The following is an 18,280-nucleotide window of genomic DNA, read 5'->3' as shown; positions in this document are numbered from 1 at the left end:
TTTTTATGAAATGAGGTATTTATGAGTGAAAACGTTATCCCAAAGAATAGATAATGTGGACTACTGGTAAAACCTCTGTACCTTTGGCTTAAAATCTAAACAAATATTTATCTATCTAAACCCATTTCTCTGTATAGTTTCTTCCACTTTCTCCAAAGAATTAGTGTCACTTCCACGAAGTCTTTCAACTATATTTTGTATTCAAAAGAAATCAGTTATATAAAACAAATTTTTTAAAAAAGCTAAAAATAGAGGAAAAGAAAGCAAGCATTACTGACTTGATTAGATAAGTTCAATTCAAAACGTATATATTCACATCTTGAAAGCCTTCATTTGACCTTTACAACTGATGCTGACCACATTTGCACTGTGTCCATGTAGTGTGAGTCTACACATACGTACTGGACGAAAGAAATTTCTCAAATCTCATTTCTGAACTCCTCTCATCCCCCTAGTGAGAGAAAAGCAGCGAACAATAAACCAGTTTTATAAACAAAATGAGGTCAGAATCACAAGAGTTGTAACAGGGTTCCGACGACTCATTTTCGAAACTCTTTGAAAACAAAAATTTCTGCCGAGACGGTTCTCTGGCAGGTTCATGACTCCGGGAGCGGGGCCGAGTATTTCTCTTCCTGAGAGCTCCCCGGGTAACGAGCAACCAGCGTGTCAGGGCCGGGCTTTGTAAGGCGTACTGTGCATTGCAGACCACCGTCTTCCTACACTCACAGAGCATACATTTCACCAAGAATTGCATCACAAGCTCAACAGGTAACACGTCTACGCGCCTACAGCAGGGCAGACCCAGTCAGAAGAGCCACACACACAATTCCTGGCCTTCCTCTGCATCCAGACCCCGCTTTCAAGCCGTTCCACACGGCGGCTCCCTCCGTTCTGTGACCCTAGGTAATTACGAAAGTAGGCTCGCGAGGGCCAACGGTCCCCGGGCCAAAAGGATCACAGCTGAGCCGAAGAAAGACGGCCCTCCTACACAGTATCAGTAACGGGGAAGTCTGTACTTAAATTTCCTAGTATGAGGTAAGGAAAACAGCAGAAAACAACCCCTACTCTGACCGAGACCGAAGCGCCAACATCCAGAGACGCTTTTTGGCGCGCCGACTTGGCCGGAAGTGACGCAACAGCCGGCGCGCAGGGCCAACCCTAGGGAGAGGAGGCCGGGCGGGGGAGCGTGCGGGGACTGGGGGCGGGGCGCGGCCGTAGCTCCGTTTCCGGTGGCTCGTCGCGCTCGCTCACTCCAGCTGCAGCCACTCTTGCCCGTGGCTGCTTCCTCCATCCTGGTATTTTTTGGAACCTCCATCCTGGTTCTTCCAAAGTGCCCGGACCCAAAACAGGAAGTAAGTGCGATAGAACCTTCAGGTCCCAACCGCCGCCAGGGCCGCTCCGCCCAGTGGAGTCTGTCCGGCCCCCTTGTTGCCCGCCTGCTCCCGCCGGCCGGCGCCAGCTGCCGGCGCTCGGGCACCGCGGGCGGGGTCGGAGCTGGGCCTTCGTGACGCCGAAGCTGCCGTTCCCGCAAGCTCAGGCCAGGGCCTCCTTTTCGGGGCCGGGCCTGCGGCGGTGGCGTGGGTTGCAGAACGGTAGCGAGTTGCCGCCGAGGCACAGCTAGCGATCTGGCGGGGGCGGAAAATGGCGGCTTTGGAAGAGCTAAATGGCGCCGGGACCCCTGGGGGTGGGGTGGGCCGAGAGCTTGGCTAGAGAATCGGGCCCGGGAACACGGAAAGTAAGGAAGCCTTTCTAGCTTTCTGGGGGACGGCGGGGGGGGTTCCTTTCTTATGTTTTTGTTATCTTTTCGGGGTTTTTTGGTTTAGCGAAGGAGAGGTGGGCTTGGATGAGATTGAGAGAATTGGGGCGGGTCTCGCCCCACCCCACCGCAGCTCGTTTTTTCCTCGTACCTTTTTGTGTCTTCAAATCTCCAATCTTTTGGGGTTCTCTCTCGCTCAGCTGTTGATGGCCCAGGCGGAGGGAATCGGGGTTGCTGGCCGAATAACTCAGGTTGTCATCCTGAGTCTTAGAAAAGGGAAAGATGGGACCTGGAGTGCGGGGAGACAACCCTAAACCGACGGAGAACAGGAAAATGCGCCTGCAAAATAGGAATTGTGTTTTGCCGAGATTCGAGGAAGTTTTTAAAATTTGTAATCTTCGTCCTTTGAAATAGACTTTGAGAATCTTAAGTGAATCTGCGGCGTAGATTTGAGGGTAGAAGTGACGAAATGCTGTTCTATGCAGTTGAATGATACAGCATATGTTTTTAGAATACAAATAATTTGGTGTAAATAAGGAGAGGTGATAAGTCTATGAAGTGTAAAAGGACTCCGTTTCCCTGATTTAATTTAGAAATTCAAATCCAATGGCTATTTTCTCGTTAACTTTGATTCATCGTTGTGCACCTTCTTTCTGACAGTAGGTGAGGCGACTCCTTGGGACATTTGACAAAATGCGAATTCTGTAGGATTACTTTCTAGTATTCAGTATTTTAAACTTAGAATAATACCATTTGGAAATGTTTTATCTTCACCGATTTTACCTTTGCTTCGAGTTCACGAAAGACAGCCATTTATAGCTTTTAAGCTGCATTTGAAGTAAGACATTCTTGCATTGTGTTAAAAGTTTTACAAACAGAAAAATGTTTAAGTGAAGGATTTTCGTGTTTTCCATTACTTCAGATTTTTTTCCTTTGAGTTGGGGTCTTAAATTTATGTTTCAAATAACTATCACTGCATTTTTAAAATATTTATTTAGTGATGTGAATAGTTTACCATCACTTAAACGTTTAAAAACTGTGGTGATGTTACACCAAAAACTTAGCTTTTTTACTATGATGTTGTAGTGGTAAGATTCATTTATTAGGTTAAGATTTAGGGAACTTAGTTAAGGTTCAGGAAAATATTGTTTACGTTCTTTATCGTTAAAGTTGTCAGGCTGTAAAATTTGGTGTGAAAATCAAGTTTTTTCCCTTCATTCACTAGAGACAAAAAATAGCTTGATCCTTTCTGAAATTACGTGTTATGGAGAAAAAATGCATTTCTTGTTTTGTGATAATCTTATTATTTTACCCCCATATACTAAGTACTTTTATGTGCCACCAAACAACCTAATTTTTTTTTTTTTTTTTTTTTTTTTACTATTTTAGTTGATAGGCTCACCCCAAAATATGCTTTTTGGGACTGATCTAGAACCAGCATATTCTTCGTGAATCTCTTTAATTGATTGCAGTTGAGCTAGATGGTGGAGCCAAAATGCTATTGCCCTGTCTTCATCAACAGTTAATCAGTAAGTACTGGGCATTGCATACTTATATAGAACTTTTAAGTCCATAGTTTAAGCAATTATATAAATAAATATATGCTATATAAACATTTTTCTCTGAGTGTTCAGGTTTTAGAATTATTTGAGGGGAAGCAATCACAAAACAGTATTGGGGTTAGAATTTTAAAGCAGAGTATGGCTGGGAAATGGTTGTTGGTAGAGAATTCTATCCCCTCCCCCAAAAAGGTAGTTGTCCTCTTTATAGCCCACCCCCCCCCCCCCACCAAGTTTTCTTCTTTTACAGGCTTTTTTAAGATGGAGAAAAATTATCTCATTTCACCTCCACCGCAGCAGGAGAGAGAAGTGTAATTGTAAGGTTAGCTAGACCTTAGTAGTTAATATAGAAGTAAAAACAGCAAAAGTAGACCTTACCTTTCGCTCATGTTTATCTTTCTGCTCACTTTATCCAACAACTATAGACCCTAATTTTTATTGATGTTGTAATAAAAGTGTTTCCTGAAAATATTGTTTTAAAGTTGTTTTCTTCATGCTCCATTAAGAACGTTGGCTTAAGTTAACATTTGTGACAATGAATTAGTTAATGTGAACCCAGTGTCTGGGAACTTACAGCCTGGTACATAGATGTTAAAATTTTGAGGGGATTGGAAAGTGTGTATTCTTGTAAAAACATCAAAACTTTAAAACAGTAATTAGGAAGAATTCCAGTTTTTTAATATCATATGTAGCATCTGCTTGGAGAAGGCAACGGCAGCCCACTCCAGTACTCTTGCCTGGAGAATCCCATGGACGGGGGAGCCTGGTGGGCTGCCGTCTATGGGGTTGTACAGTTGGACACGACTGAAGCAACTTAGCAGCAGCAGCATTAGCCTGCTTTCTCAAAGTGGGATTTTCTTTTTTAATAGTTTTCTCTTAACATCATCATTTTTAGCACCCCCCCCCCCACAAAAGGATTCCTTAGGAATTGGTTTGCTTCTAAATGCTTTGAGTTCCAAAGCCTTTTCTGTCCTCAGATAATATGCAATGACCTGAGAAAATGAAAAACCTATTGCCAAGAGTCTTAAGTATGATTAATAACATGCAGTTATGAAATGTATGTGGTATTTATTTGCTTTCCTATCTTTTTCTCCCTTCGTTTTTTTTTCCTTTTGTGAAGAAGATGCTTGTAATAGAAGTCACAAATATGTTTTGTCTTTGTTTTGATTTCAGAAAGGTAAATGGTAAACTTAAATAAAAGAAGGAGCCTGATTATCGTGTCTTCTTTTTCAAGTTTATGGAAAGATCCCATTCCATGACTCAATAGCAGAAAGTTGTCATGAGAAAGCACACTGGAGAGCCCTCTATGAGCAATTTAACTTGTTTTTTTTGTTTGTTTGGTGGGTATATGGGAGGGATGTTAACCTTATCCCATATTTTTAAGCTGCGCTTTAGTTGTGTGCACCCTGTTGTCAGGCCATTCTTTCAAGCACCTGGTTATCTTTTTTGACCATTAGGTGTTAATGCATCAAATGAAATGCTTATTAGACTTATTTACTATCCACGTAGTTTTGTATTTGTTGAAGAAGTGTGGTTTAAAAAGCAGCTTCAGTGTGTTGATATACTTAATCTAAGGGAAAGCGAAAGTCCGTGGACTTCTTCAGGCCAGAATACTGCAGTGGGTAGCCTTTCCCTTCTCTAGGGGATCTTCCCAACCAAGGGATCAAACCTAGGTCCTCCTGCATTGCATGTGGATTCCTTACCAGCTGAGCCACAAGGGACTCTGCAACCCCATGGACTAACACTCCAGGCTCATCTGTTCGATTCTTCAGGCAAGAATGCTGGAGTAGATTGCCATGCCCTCCTCCAGGGGATCTTCCCAACCCAGGGATTAAACCCAGGTCTCCCTCATTGCAGGCAGACTCTTTACCCTCTGAGCCACCAGGGAAGCCTGAAAGTTGCTCACTCATGTCTGACTCTTTTCGACCCCATGGAATTCTCCAAGCCAGAATACTGGAGCGGGTACCTTTCCTTCTCCAGGAGATCTTCCCAACCGAGGGATTGAACACAGATCTCCTGCATTGCAGGTGGATTCTTTACCAGCTGAGCCACAATATTTAGTATTCTTGCCTGGAGAATCCCTGTGGACAGAGAAACCTGGAGAGTTAGATATTTATATTTAGATACACTCTAAAGTGATAATTTAATGTACTCCCTTTAAAGAGCTTCTCATGATGCTTAACATAAAGGACTCAGTTTTGAATGGACAAAAATCTTAAAATGTAGCCAAATACACATTATATTAGCTCTTAAATCATGCACTGGGTGAAAGACGTTTTTGCTTTTTAATAAATGGTATGATTATATTGCCAAGCAAGGTATGAAGTGGTGCACCATGAAATGAATGATTACTACCAAGTAATTTTCTTTTACTCTAATAATGTCACTGTTTCCAGTGGTTGGTAATTGAAGTCAACATCTTAAACAAAGCCTTTTATAATAAATCCCAGTAATATCTTTATTGACATTTTATGGTATTACCTTAAAACAAAGCCATAATGAACATTAGTTAGCTACCATAATTCAGTATGCCTTATGTTCATTTACAGCTCTGCTTCTCACACTTTACACAAAGTATAAAGAACAAATCCCCAGGGGCCTGGGACCATAGTTCAAAGCACTCAACATCAACCATGAAGTGTTCCCCATTCCCATTTTTAATAAAATCATTATTTAAGATGTTATTCTGTGGTGTTGTCTGTTTTCTGACATCCTTCTATGTACCCTTGTTCAGGATGTAGGAATTTGTTACCTATTCTCTTCCACTAACACTTTCTATTTAGCAGATTTTTCATTCTTTCAAAATAAAAATTTTTTAAACATTTTTCAAATTATTATATGTTACTAAGCAAATCCCCATGTAAGCATTTCCTAAGGTGTTAGTTACCTATCACCAGGTCTTATAGTGGCCAAAATAGTCTATAAGAGCAAGACCTTGAAAACAAAAATGTTCAGTAATAAGTTAATGCTTAGATAAGTTTGGGTACTATGTACCCAAATAAAGTGCTATGAAAGAGTTAACTAGTAAAAAAAAAAAAGAGTTAACTAGTAATATTGGAAAGTCAGTGCAAAATAGTTACAAAAGATATAATAGGTATTATTTAAAGCAATAAACATCACAAAAATTTGGAACATCATCACACAGAATAGTAAAATGAGTGATTTTCTTATGTTGGGACAGGAAAAAAGACATTTGAAAAAATGTGTCCTTACTGCATTATTAGTTGATTATCCCAGAAACTTTGTCTCAGCTACTGTTTCTCAGTCTTTGCCTCATCCAATAAAATTCTGGTGCTTTTATGTTCTGTAGCTTGCCTGATTTCCTGCTGCAAAACTATTGTAATATTTTTCATGCCATGTAGTCTCATCCCATCTTGTAATGTGGAATCATAACTTCAAGATTGAAGGGTCAGCAAATGTTAGCTCTACTTCTAGTGATCTCTACTAATGTTTGATACCCTTCCCACCTTAAACTTGAGTACTGTGCTTGGGAATCAGTGACATTTTTCTACAAAACTAGGAAGAAATGCCACTTTTCTTGGTTTGATCTAGTTTTTAGAAGATTTGATACTTCAGTTAAGTTGCTCAGTTGTGTTTGACTCTTTGCGATCCCATCGACTGCAGCACACCAGGCTTCCCTGTCCATCACTAACTGCCGGAGCTTGCTCAAACTCATGTCCATTGAGTTGGTAATGCCATCCAACCTATCTCATCCTCTTGTCTCCTTTCCTCCTGCCCTCTCTCCCAGCATCAGAGTCTTTTCCATGCTCAATAAATCTTTAATCCAATTTTCTGTTGATGGGCAGGGCTGTATTCCCTCCCTGTTGTTTGGCCTAAGGCCAAACTGTCACCCAGACTCCTGGACACTCACAGGCAAGTCACAGCCTGTTGCATAAGTTCTCTTAGAGGAGGTCACCATCAGTCGCACCACAGAGCCACTGAGCAGACGACCCACAAACTGCAGAACAATTATACCAGAGAAATTCTCGTACTGTTAAGAAAGTTCTAGGACCCACAACAGATTTCCCAACCTGGGGAAATCTGAGAACCCCCTAGGGAATTTGACTTGGGAGGCCAGTGGGATTAAATTACAGAACTTCCACAGGACTGGGGAAACAAATTCTTGGAGGGCACAAAGAAAACCTTGTGTACACCAGGAGAAGGGAGCAGTGTGTCCCCACAAGAGAGTGATTTGATAATTGCCCAGTAAATCAGGACAATTATGTAGGTTTAATTGATGGAAATAACTAGTTTAAGATAATCCAATAAATAAACTTGACATCATACAGAACTGGAGTAGAATGAAGGACTCATTTCCTTAAATTGTAAAATAACAAATTCAAGAATAGCGGGTTTTTTTGGTTTTACATTGATTAGGGTCATCATGTTCATTGGGAGCTATAAATGTAAACAAATACATTTCTCATTTAAATGTAAGTATTATAAAAATGTTTTGTACCACATTTCAGGTATTCTTGATTTTACTGAAGTATTGTTTCAGATGCCCCCCAAGTGATGGAAGCATGCCAAAATGCCATTTCACCAATTAAAAATGGATGTTAAAATTTTTTTCAAGTTCTCACAGTTGGTAAAACAGTACACATGGTATAACCCATTTTAGAGAAAGAAGGGAAGATCTAAATGGGATGATGGTATGTGTTTATTTGCCCCCAAAATTTGATATTAGCTATATTGCTGATACATTTCCCTGATAAACCAAGTGGAGAATGGGTTTTCAATTTAGGCATAGTTTCATGCATAATGATTACAATACAAAGCACTAAATTACTCAGCTTTGTACCTTACTTTCATAAGTTGATTTATTCACCAGTATTTTTCACTTAGTCTAATAGTTATACTAAGATACAGATGTATTCTTCCTATAAATAACAGCTCTCTTGACTCTACCATCAGCAGTGTCTACTTAACTTGAAAGCTAAGCCTTGTAGACCTGTTTTGCATTACCTTCTATACTTACAGTTCTCTGTATCCCAGTAGATGACCAGTGTTCTCAGTATTGCTGAATCAAGTAGTCACTTCTCCATCTTACCCTCTCAGCAGTGTTTAACAGTCAACTACTGAGTGCTCTTTGAATCTCTCTCATTTTCTTCCTATATCCTGGCTGGTCCTTCTCGGTCTCCTTTACTTGCTTGTGTATTGCTTGACTTTCCAGTAGTACTGGGCTGTCTTCTCTAACTTCTCTAGTTGATCTTATCTCTCCTGTTTGCATGCCACGAACTCATTTATCATTATCTAATTCTTGCCTGTTGAATCACAGCTTCCAACTGGTAACTTGGCATCTTCATTTGGTGCCTTATATCTTAATTTGTTGATATTAACAGTAATAAAATACTTAATAAAATATATTTTAGTGCCCCAAAACTCAGCTATTCAAGCCAGAAGCTTAGGAATCATCTTGAAATAGCTCCTGTTTTTTAATCTTTCAGCAAATCCTGTCAACACTGCCTCCAAAATAAATCCTCTGTCCAGACTCCTTTCATTTCTGCCACCTATTGTGACAGTCATTTCTTAGACAACTGCTTGTCTCATGACTTACTCCCTTATCTGTCCTCCATGTTACAATCTGAATGATCTTTTTAAAATGTAAATTATATTTCCCAATTTAAAACAGTCCAAGAATTTGTAAGGCCTTGTGAAACATGCCCATGCCTTTTCCTCCAGTCTTAAATTCAGCCACTCTCTTGCACAAAAGCCCCTGCATGGTGGCTTTCTTTTTTACTCCACTCCCACCCAGCCAAGTCAGGTCCCACATTGAAGACTTGGCTGTTAATCTGTTGGCTGGCTTGCAGTCATGCACTTGAAATGGTATCTCTTCATCTTGCTGTTGAGGCAGTGTCAAGTAGCCACTGAGATAAGTAAGGTTCAGTATTTGTAGGATGATAGTATTTCTGTAAAATATATGCAACAGGAAGGGATGTGTATGTGGGTCACTCAGTTGTGTTCAACTCTTTGTAACCCCGTGGACTAGCTCTCCAGGCAAGAATACTGGAGTCGGTTGTCATTTCCTCCTCCAGTATATCTTCCCAACCCAGGTCTCCTGCATTGCAAGCAGATTCTTTACTGTCTGAACCACCAGGGAAGCCCCAGAGAGGGAGATGTATTTTCTTACATAAAGTAACTGGAAGGAGGCATGAGAAATCAACAGCGTTCTTTACCTCCATGAAAGGCATCTAGGTGACTGGGGAACTAGAGGGGAAAGAAGGGTTCACCATTACCTTTGAATTTTGAACCATGTAAATCTGTTAACCTAAAAAAGAAAATTAGAGGAGTTTCTTAAATACTAATAAATATAGACCATGTAGCTCTCACTACAAGAAGGGGAAAACCCCAGGAAAATGAGTCAAGAGCTTATATTTTGGGGGTTTAAAAAAGTTGCGACTGTCTTAGAGTGTCTCACACATTGAGAATGTGATATATATTTGTTGATTGAACAGATGTGCTAATTAATTTGTAAAGCATTGTGGACCCATTTACTTGTCTCCAACATGAATTACCAAACTTTTAAAAATGAACCTAGATTCCTGCTTTAAAGCTAGCACACTGTTTGGGATCACCTCAATTTTGATAACATAGATATCAAGAATGATAAAGCTCCTATCTGGCTATTTCAGACTCCCTTTTCCGTGTTCTGTTGTCACTTTTTTTTTCTTCTCAGAGTTTCAGATTAACTTGGGTCCTCAGATCACATTCATTAAAATTCTAAGCCAGTAACAAATTTGCACTTATCAAATGAACAATTGTGCTTTTTTGTTTGTTTTTACTTTGTTGTTTCTTTTTTAATAAAAGTACTGGCAAGGTTACAAGGAGTAGACTTTACATCTAAATGGTTGGACTATAAATTTGCACATCCCTTCTGCAAAATAGACTGCAGTATGATTTAAGAGTTTATTTTGTTATTCTTTGATCTAATAACTTTTTAAAGAGTACAGAAAAACCTCAGTTAAATACCTAGCTTGGCTTCCTTCACAGTTTTCAATGCAGGATATAAAAGTGCTTCTATGGTATAGTCTCATAAACATGTTGAGAGTGAATTATAATTTTGGAAAGTTTATGGATGATTTTAACTTTTTTTAACATTTCATTTTTCCGTCTTCTGGAGTAGGTACAAACCAGCTTTTAAGAAGTTTTTAATGGATTCAGAAATGAGAACAACATGAAATCTATTAACTTACTGGATGTTTCTCTAGCAGGATCTGTACCTGTTGCACTGCAGACTCGTTTATGTATAGCAGTTCTTAAAGATACCCATCCTGGAGAGGAGTTCTAATTAAAATACTGCAAAAATGAGAAATTTAATTATTGGTTTTGCATCCCCTTAAACCTAAAATCTTAGTATGCTTTTTAATTTTTGGTTGATCCTTTGGGATGAAGATGAGAATCCTATTAAAAAATCCTTTAAAAGTCAGTCGATGCAAATTTTGTAAATTTCATATTACATTGAAAAGTTTGTTTATAATGTACATTTTCTGGCCTGATTGTTTAGGATTTCTTTTTCCCACAAATCCCTAGGCAGAGTTAACAGATAGTGTATGGTTTTTAATACTTTAAGATGAAATATAGTACTACATATAAAGAGAGGTGCTAATTATTACAAAGAAAAAAATAACAGTTATTGGTAATACTTGTGGTACTGGTGGTTAGTGTACTCCCTGGATCGAGTTACATGTACCCATGTCTACAGTTCATAGAACCACTGGTATAGTTCAACTTGTTTTTTTCCAAGAAAGCTTGACTGCCTAATGAGGGGCAACTTAGGTTGAGAAACCACATGTAAACTGACGTAGTAGGCATAGGATCCTATCATTTCTGTTCTTCATTGGAGAATAGTTTTAGAGGCTGATTTCCAAAAGCACTGCTTAAAGAATTCTGGGTTGGTCCTTCCTCTTCTACTTGAGACATCACAGAGGCCAGAAGCTAAATTGTCATCAGCATACTGCTAGCAGACAGTTGTTTGTTCTCAATAAGTGTTATTGTGTAATGCTATTGCTTTTTCAGAGTGTTGCAGAGGTAGGAACATGGGGGAGAAACAATCTGGATAACATGAAAGTGATGCTGGTGGCTAAGGGAAGGCATCTGGATTCTGTGGGAAGGGCTATAGCTGATCCATCTGTTTTCTAGGTAAGCATTCCTTTGTTCTGGGTACCTCACCTCATGATTTGCAAATTTTCATCATAACTAAATCATGGTCTCCATTTATCTTTAATTTGGAAATGACATCTTTGACATTGTAAAATGAATGATGTCCTTCTAAAACAGTAATTTGTATAGTAAAACTTGAATAAATCACTAGATCTTCACCATGTAAATGTTAATAGTTCTTAAGTTTTTCTGCCAAGGAAAAATGCATTTGTGTAAATGGCAATTATATGTATAGACTAATATCTTACATATAGGAACCAAATAAATATTGAATGATTAATTTGAAACACATCAAGGCTTATGTCCTCTGTATTATTTAGTTGGAGGCTTCCCAGATGGCTCAGCCGGTAAAGAATCTGCCTGCAATGCGGGAGACCAGGGATCGATCCCTGAGTCGGGAAGATCCCCTGGAGAAGGGAATGGCAACCCACTCCAGTTTTCTTGCCTGGAGAATTCCATGGACAGAGGAGCCTGGCGGGCTACAGTCCATGGGGTCGCAAAGAGTCGGACATGACTGAGCGACTAATAATAGACTACTAGACTAGACTATGTGGACCAGACCAAAATTGAGTGTTGAGACAAGAACTTCATTGAACATTACAAGGTAAGCCCAACGACTTCAGTTTAGGTCACTGATTACAATTCAGTGCATTTCCGCCTGTCAGCCATGACATACTGCAATTAAAGTACTGATCATTCAGTTTGTCTAAACAACAAAAAAAGAAAGTGTAAAATAATAGGTAAAGACTCAGTTCTGTATTTCAAAAGAAGGCCTAGCTCCATGTCTATTAGGAAAACAGTTTGGTCAATGATAGATATATGTACTTATTCAATATTATTTAAAAAGTAACAGAATTGTTTAGTGTTCATATTTTTCAGATAGTAATAAGCTCAAATACTTGTAAAAAAATGTTTTAGAGAAATAATTCTTAGATTAAGAGAAAAGTTGTGATGGATCTTCTGCTAAAGAATCGAAAGTTAAACACCTGAGTATACAGAGCTCAGAGCTGTAAACACAGAGCTACCAATTAAAAAAAGTGGTGAGTTTTTGCTCATATGTCAGACAACTTGGAATAGACTGTCTTTCATTGGATGTTATAAAAATAACTTTTTTTAAAAAGTAAATGCTTTAAGTTTTAATTAATCATTGCATTTAGATTGTTGAAGATTATTTTAAGTAATTGGTATAAACTTTGGAAAAAACAAGTTTTGAAACTTGAACCATCATTGCAGTTTCACACAAAGAATACTGTAGGCGGATATATTTGGAGAGGGCTATTTTATGTTCATATTTGGAAATGATTTTTTAAACCCTAATCTGAAACCTGTTCTTTTACAGATTTGAGTATGAGCACAGTTGAAGAGGATTCTGACACAGTGACAGTAGAAACTGTGGACTCTGTGACTTTGACTCGGGACACAGACGGGAACCTCATTCTTCATTGCCCTCATAATGGTAGGAGAACCTGCTGACATATAAATCTTTTTGGATTTCTGGATTTCATGTCACCTTTAAACCTTATTACTCAGACAGTTTAGTCTAGAATAGTAGAAAAGGAGGTTATTGCTTAGATAACCTTAATTCACATTTATATTTTTGAAATATACTTTGTATATTTTTTGAATTTACCATAAATTTCTATCTTTATGAATCTTGTAGCTATTTTATAAGTAGAATTTGTTGAATTTCTAATGATGATGGATTAACTATAAATACACTTCTTCTTTGACACCATTTGATACCAGCAGTATATACAGTATATTAGAAAATGTAGAAATAATCCTGCCAATGAACACAGAAGAATTGTTTTTCTCTAGAACCTGTGTTAGAGAATTTTACATGACTGTTTGAATAGGACTTAATATCATCTGTAATGAACTAAGATTTAGTTGACTTGAGGCTTGTGGTTTTGTTATTTCTATACCTGTTCCATATTTATATTTATTTTGCTTTATAAGTTTATCCTTGTTCAACCTAGGTTCTGTGTTCTTTTTTCACTTTGTACTTAATCCCTGGGTTATTTCATTCAAATTTTTGGTTTTAATTTCTGCATAGCTACTACAATGATTTAAACCTCTCTTTATTCTGAATTCTGTTTCTCATAGGCACCTTAAATTTCACATGTCTCAAACTATGTCTCAGGTCCCCTTTCCTTTGTTCAGGTTCTCATTTCCCACATGAGTAGCCTTTTAGCCGATCTCTCACCTCTTATTTATCCTTCAAACTGCTGATGATGGTGGTCATGATTCAGTAGTACACAAAAGCTTTTTTTTTTAAATAAGCTTCCCAGGATTTTTAGAATATAATTCAGGTTCTTTAATTTGGCACATAGGCTTCCCACCATCTCAGCTTTCTTTCCAGCTTCGTTTCCTGCCACATTTCATATATCTGTGTTCCAGCAGTTCACAACTGTTATTATTTTCCTAACTTACCGTAAGCTTTTCATACCTCAGTATCACTCCACGTATTATTCCTACTGACAGTGATAATCATTTTCCCCTGACTTCTGTTTGTTTTTGAAATTCAAGACACCTTTTCTAGAAACCTCCCTTCACGTCCAGTCTAAATTAAATGCTTCTCTTCTCATATAACAGCCTCTTCATTCCACCTTCATCGTTCTTATTAAACTTTTGAAATTACAGTCATCTCCACTGTACTATGAGCTCCTTGACTGTCAGGGTGTCTCTCATTGTTCTGTTTCTCGAACTTAGCTGATGGTAGGCATTCAGTAAATATTTGTGAGTAATTAAATAACCAATCTTTATCTTTACATGTGAAATATCTGGAAAGCCAGGTAATCACAGCGCAGAAGTGTGATGTTTTAAAAAGGACCACCTTGTCTCCCGGTTCCTTGTCATAAGCAGTGGAGCTGAGGTAGGCATGTTAGGGCAGTGAGTCTTCTTGCACAGCTATCTTTTTCTGACTTAGCAAATTAATAAGATTATTTTACATTCATTATTTGTGGACGATTATGTTTCCTCCTTTTTTATTTGAAGATTTCTGAGGTTTTTTGTTCTTGTTTTATTTCATTAGAAGCTGATGAAATAGACTCAGAAGATAGTACTGAACCTCCACATAAAAGGCTTTGCCTGTCTTCTGAGGATGATCAAAGTATTGATGATTCCACTCCTTGCATATCTGTTGTTGCACTTCCACGTAAGTCACTGTATTAACCTAGAGCTTCCCTTCTGAATCAAAATTCACATTGCAAGAGATTAAACTGGCATCTCAGTTTAACCCATCAGTTGGACCCATTATTTTTCTCCTCATTTAGTCAAAAAACCTTTAATCAGCTCTTAATGAGTGCTTATTTATGTGCCAGGCATGGCTCTACATACTTTTGCATATTGCCGAGTTTAATCTGTCAACCTTTTATTGTAATTGATCCCCCATCTGAGAGTCTTTTTAGACATTTTCTTCATAGTCATGCTCTCCCACATGAAATTATAATTTCAGTATCATTGTCGTTTTGTTTTTAATGTACTATGTGTATGTATGTATGTCCTTGCTTTCTTAATAAAGAGAGTTAAGATTTTTTCACCTCCTCTCCTAAGAAGCATATTCACCCTCATTGAGAAGGCACTCTCTAGAGTAGGTATTTTTATCCTTATGTTATAAATAAGAAAACTAAGGTACTGAGAGGTTAATAACTTGTCTAATGTCTTACCCAGGCATTCTGGTTCTTTTAGTTTATGTTCTTTTTATGTGTTATATGGCTAAATGGAAAGTAGAAGCCTGATAAGTTTATTCTCACTAAGATCATTTAGAATACACTGGATTCTAAGCAGGTGTATTTTGGATGAAATACTGTTGGTGATAGACTACAGCACACCAACTGTAATGTTAGATTATATTTCTCATTTGTTTAGCAAAGAATATTGGAATCTGTTGAACCGTGGTGGCCCTCCAAGGCTGGAATAGATACCTCAGCCCTCAATAATGCGGTTCGGGCCCAGGGCTATTGGTGACGCACTCTGCACAGAGGAGGGTATTGCCATATCCAAGAACTTCCAGTGGAAGAGAACTAAGACTGGGTTTTCATTGTTGAAAATCATGTCTTCATAAGCAGATGTGTACTTTGTATTTGGAGTTAATTGCTTGTTAAACTGAGCAGAAAAGTATAGTATTAACTGTAGTCACGATGCTGAACATTACATCCCCAAGATATAAAATAAAAATATTTAAGTCAGAATTTTTGCATGATTATCTTGATGTAAATTTTGACCTGTTAATTGATTTGGTTAGAGTGCCTTGAATGTGATTGTAGGTTTGATCTACACTTGATATTTTGTTCTATTTTATGGAGTAAGACTAAATCCTTCACACACTCATTCACTTACCTGGATAAGATAATATGGATGTGTTGACATGAAAGGCCATGAACTGTTTGATGTTGGGTCATAGCATCACTGTGTAAAGAGGACAGTCTGGAGCCTAATTTATAGTAAGACTGAATTTATGAGGAGTGGCTTTTAAGTTTCCTGGACTAGTAAGAACTAGGTTGATAGAATCAATTTAGGAAAGTTTTTACATTTAAAAAAGTCCCCAAAAGCATGAAGTCCTATATCCATCACCATGTGGTACCAATTAAATGGGCAAGTCATTTATGCTGGACTTCATGAAGATGAATATTAATTTTAAAGTTTTAACTTTAATTTTAATATTGAGGTTTTCTTCAGATGCTTTATAAAACTGAGTAACATTTATCTGTCTGAGCCTTAAAAGTTCTCTTAACTCTCGTGTTAATCAGTGTAGATCACTTGCTGCTACTTTTTGCAGTCATTTGCACACATTCACTCCATTACCTATTCATCATTAAAACTCTTGGTGGAGTTTCCCTGGTGGCTCAGTGGTAATCTGCCTGCCAATGCAGGAGACACGGGCTTGATCCTTGGTCCGGGAAGATCCCACATACCATGGAGCAACTAAGCTTGTGCGCCAAACTACTTAACCCACATGCCACCAACTGCTAAAGCCCGTGTGCCCTAGGGTCTGCGCTCCCCAACAGGAGAAACCACTGCAGTAAGAAGCCTGCACACCACAACTAGAGAAAAGCCCCGAGCAGCAATGAAGTCCCATCTCAGCCATACATAAATAAATAAAATTATTTAAAAATAAAACTCTTGTGATTATTCGTTTAGATGATCATTGGAGTTACTTTGCCTCTGATTCCTTTTGTTCTTCATGCTGCATTATTTGTCATTCCCATACCACTCGCTATTGTATATATTACAGGAGTCTGTCTGTATCCTACTTCAGACTTTGTTTTCCTGCCACTAATTCCTATCTTTGCAGTTTACTTTGTCTAATACGTCTGCAGTCCTTTGCCCCAGTGGGACCCGTTGACCTTAGTTAGCACTTTTCAGTTATTTCTTCTTTACTTGTTTTCTTGTTTCCTTCTTACCGAGTTTCAGTTTTTATGGTAAATCATTATAATCTCTGTCTTGCATTTACCCTGAGATCCTTTTTTCTTCCCCTCACCTCACCTTTCTTTGACAAAACCACAACCCTGGGTCAGTTTGTCTGCCTATTTATGACTATACCAGTATAGTTAATTGAAAAGGAGGAAAAAAGCGCAAGTAAGGTGACTGCTCTCATTTTAAATTTGTGATCATTAAATGGGTTCTTTATGTTGCCTCCCAGTCATACCATACTTATCTGGTATTCTTTCTCCCACTGTAAGATGACTGTTTCATGCATTCTGAAACCTCCCAATACTTCTTCCACATTTTTAACTCTCAACTGATAGCGTTGCTTCCTACTTTACTGAGAAATTTAAGTGGCCAGAAAATAGTTTCTGTAAGTTTCCACTACTACAAATGTATTTACAAACCCACTTGTATCTATGTCCATGTATTCTTGTCTTTTCACCCAGCTAAGTCCAACCCTTCAATATACCAGAACCTATCCCTTTTGCCTACTTAAGGACATAGTTGCAGGAATTCTCTCCTTTCTCTTCTGAATCAACAGTTTTTTCTTTGTCTTCTGGATCATTCCCATCAGCGTTACAAAAATACTATAGTTTTTTCTTTAAAAAGTCCTGTTAGCTCACTTTGGGCTCCGATTCAGTTTCTCTACTTCCCTTTAGAACAGAAGTACCTTGGAAGAATTGCATATACTTGCTTCCATTTCTAATTCCTTTGTTCCATAAGCCCACTCCAATCAGTCTCTCAGCTTTTAATGCTATACTACAAATGTTGTCTCCAAAGACTTTCTTTTTTCTTCTTTTTTTCTTTTTTTAAGTTTTTTTCCAGAGACTTTCTTGTTGCTAAATCCAGTGGTGATTTTTTTTAGTCTTTGTCTTACTTGCTCTCCCCACATTTTTTATCACTCCTCTCTCAGACTTGTTGTCACTTGGCTTCCACGGAATGCATTTTTCTAGTTTTCCCTCTGTTCATTTCTTCTTAGTCTCTTATGCTGACATGTCCACATCTCAGTAGTACCCAGGATTCAGTCTTAATTGCTTTTTTCTGTTTTTACTCCCTAGAATTCATGCTTTTAAATCCCCCGAGTTACTCCAGTCCATACCTCTCTTAACTCCAGGTGTTTGGGTTTAAACATCTAGCATGTTTAAAACTGAGCTACATTTTTAAACTTGCTTCTTTTTAAACTCTTCTCCCCATTTTATTATTGGTAGGTACATTCTTCCAGTAGATCAGGTAAAAAACTTTTTAAATTCCATTCCTGACTTTTTACTTTCTTTCTTATTTGGTTTATCTGCATGTCCTGTTGGCTCTACCATCAAAATATATCCACAATTTGAACTACTTATCACCCTCACTTGCCTTCACTCTAGTCCAAGTC

General features: G+C 38.2%; 1 protein-coding gene across 6 annotated transcripts in view; it reads left to right on the top strand.

The window, feature by feature from the left end:
* The first annotated feature begins 1,203 nt into the window (after positions 1-1,203).
* The window catches only part of DMTF1 (cyclin D binding myb like transcription factor 1), a 45,628-nt gene continuing 28,551 nt past the window's right edge, over positions 1,204-18,280 (top strand). The window contains exons 1-5 of one of the 6 annotated variants that reach the window (XM_043462875.1): positions 1,207-1,352; positions 3,146-3,285; positions 11,332-11,454; positions 12,815-12,931; positions 14,510-14,632. In XM_043462875.1, the coding sequence (XP_043318810.1) occupies positions 12,823-12,931; positions 14,510-14,632 (232 nt within the window). In that variant the 5' untranslated portion in view covers positions 1,207-1,352; positions 3,146-3,285; positions 11,332-11,454; positions 12,815-12,822. Of the gene's footprint in view, positions 1,353-1,377; positions 1,736-3,145; positions 3,286-11,331; positions 11,455-11,870; positions 12,080-12,126; positions 12,516-12,814; positions 12,932-14,509; positions 14,633-18,280 lie in introns of those variants that run through there. The other 5 variants (XM_043462876.1, XM_043462874.1, XM_043462879.1 and 2 more) reach the window with 5 other exon arrangements.

Source organism: Cervus canadensis, chromosome 3, assembly GCF_019320065.1.
Source record: "Cervus canadensis isolate Bull #8, Minnesota chromosome 3, ASM1932006v1, whole genome shotgun sequence".
Taxonomy (NCBI): domain Eukaryota; kingdom Metazoa; phylum Chordata; class Mammalia; order Artiodactyla; family Cervidae; genus Cervus; species Cervus canadensis.
Note: the sequence above shows the minus strand (reverse complement) of the source record. Positions and strands in the feature narration are given on the sequence as shown.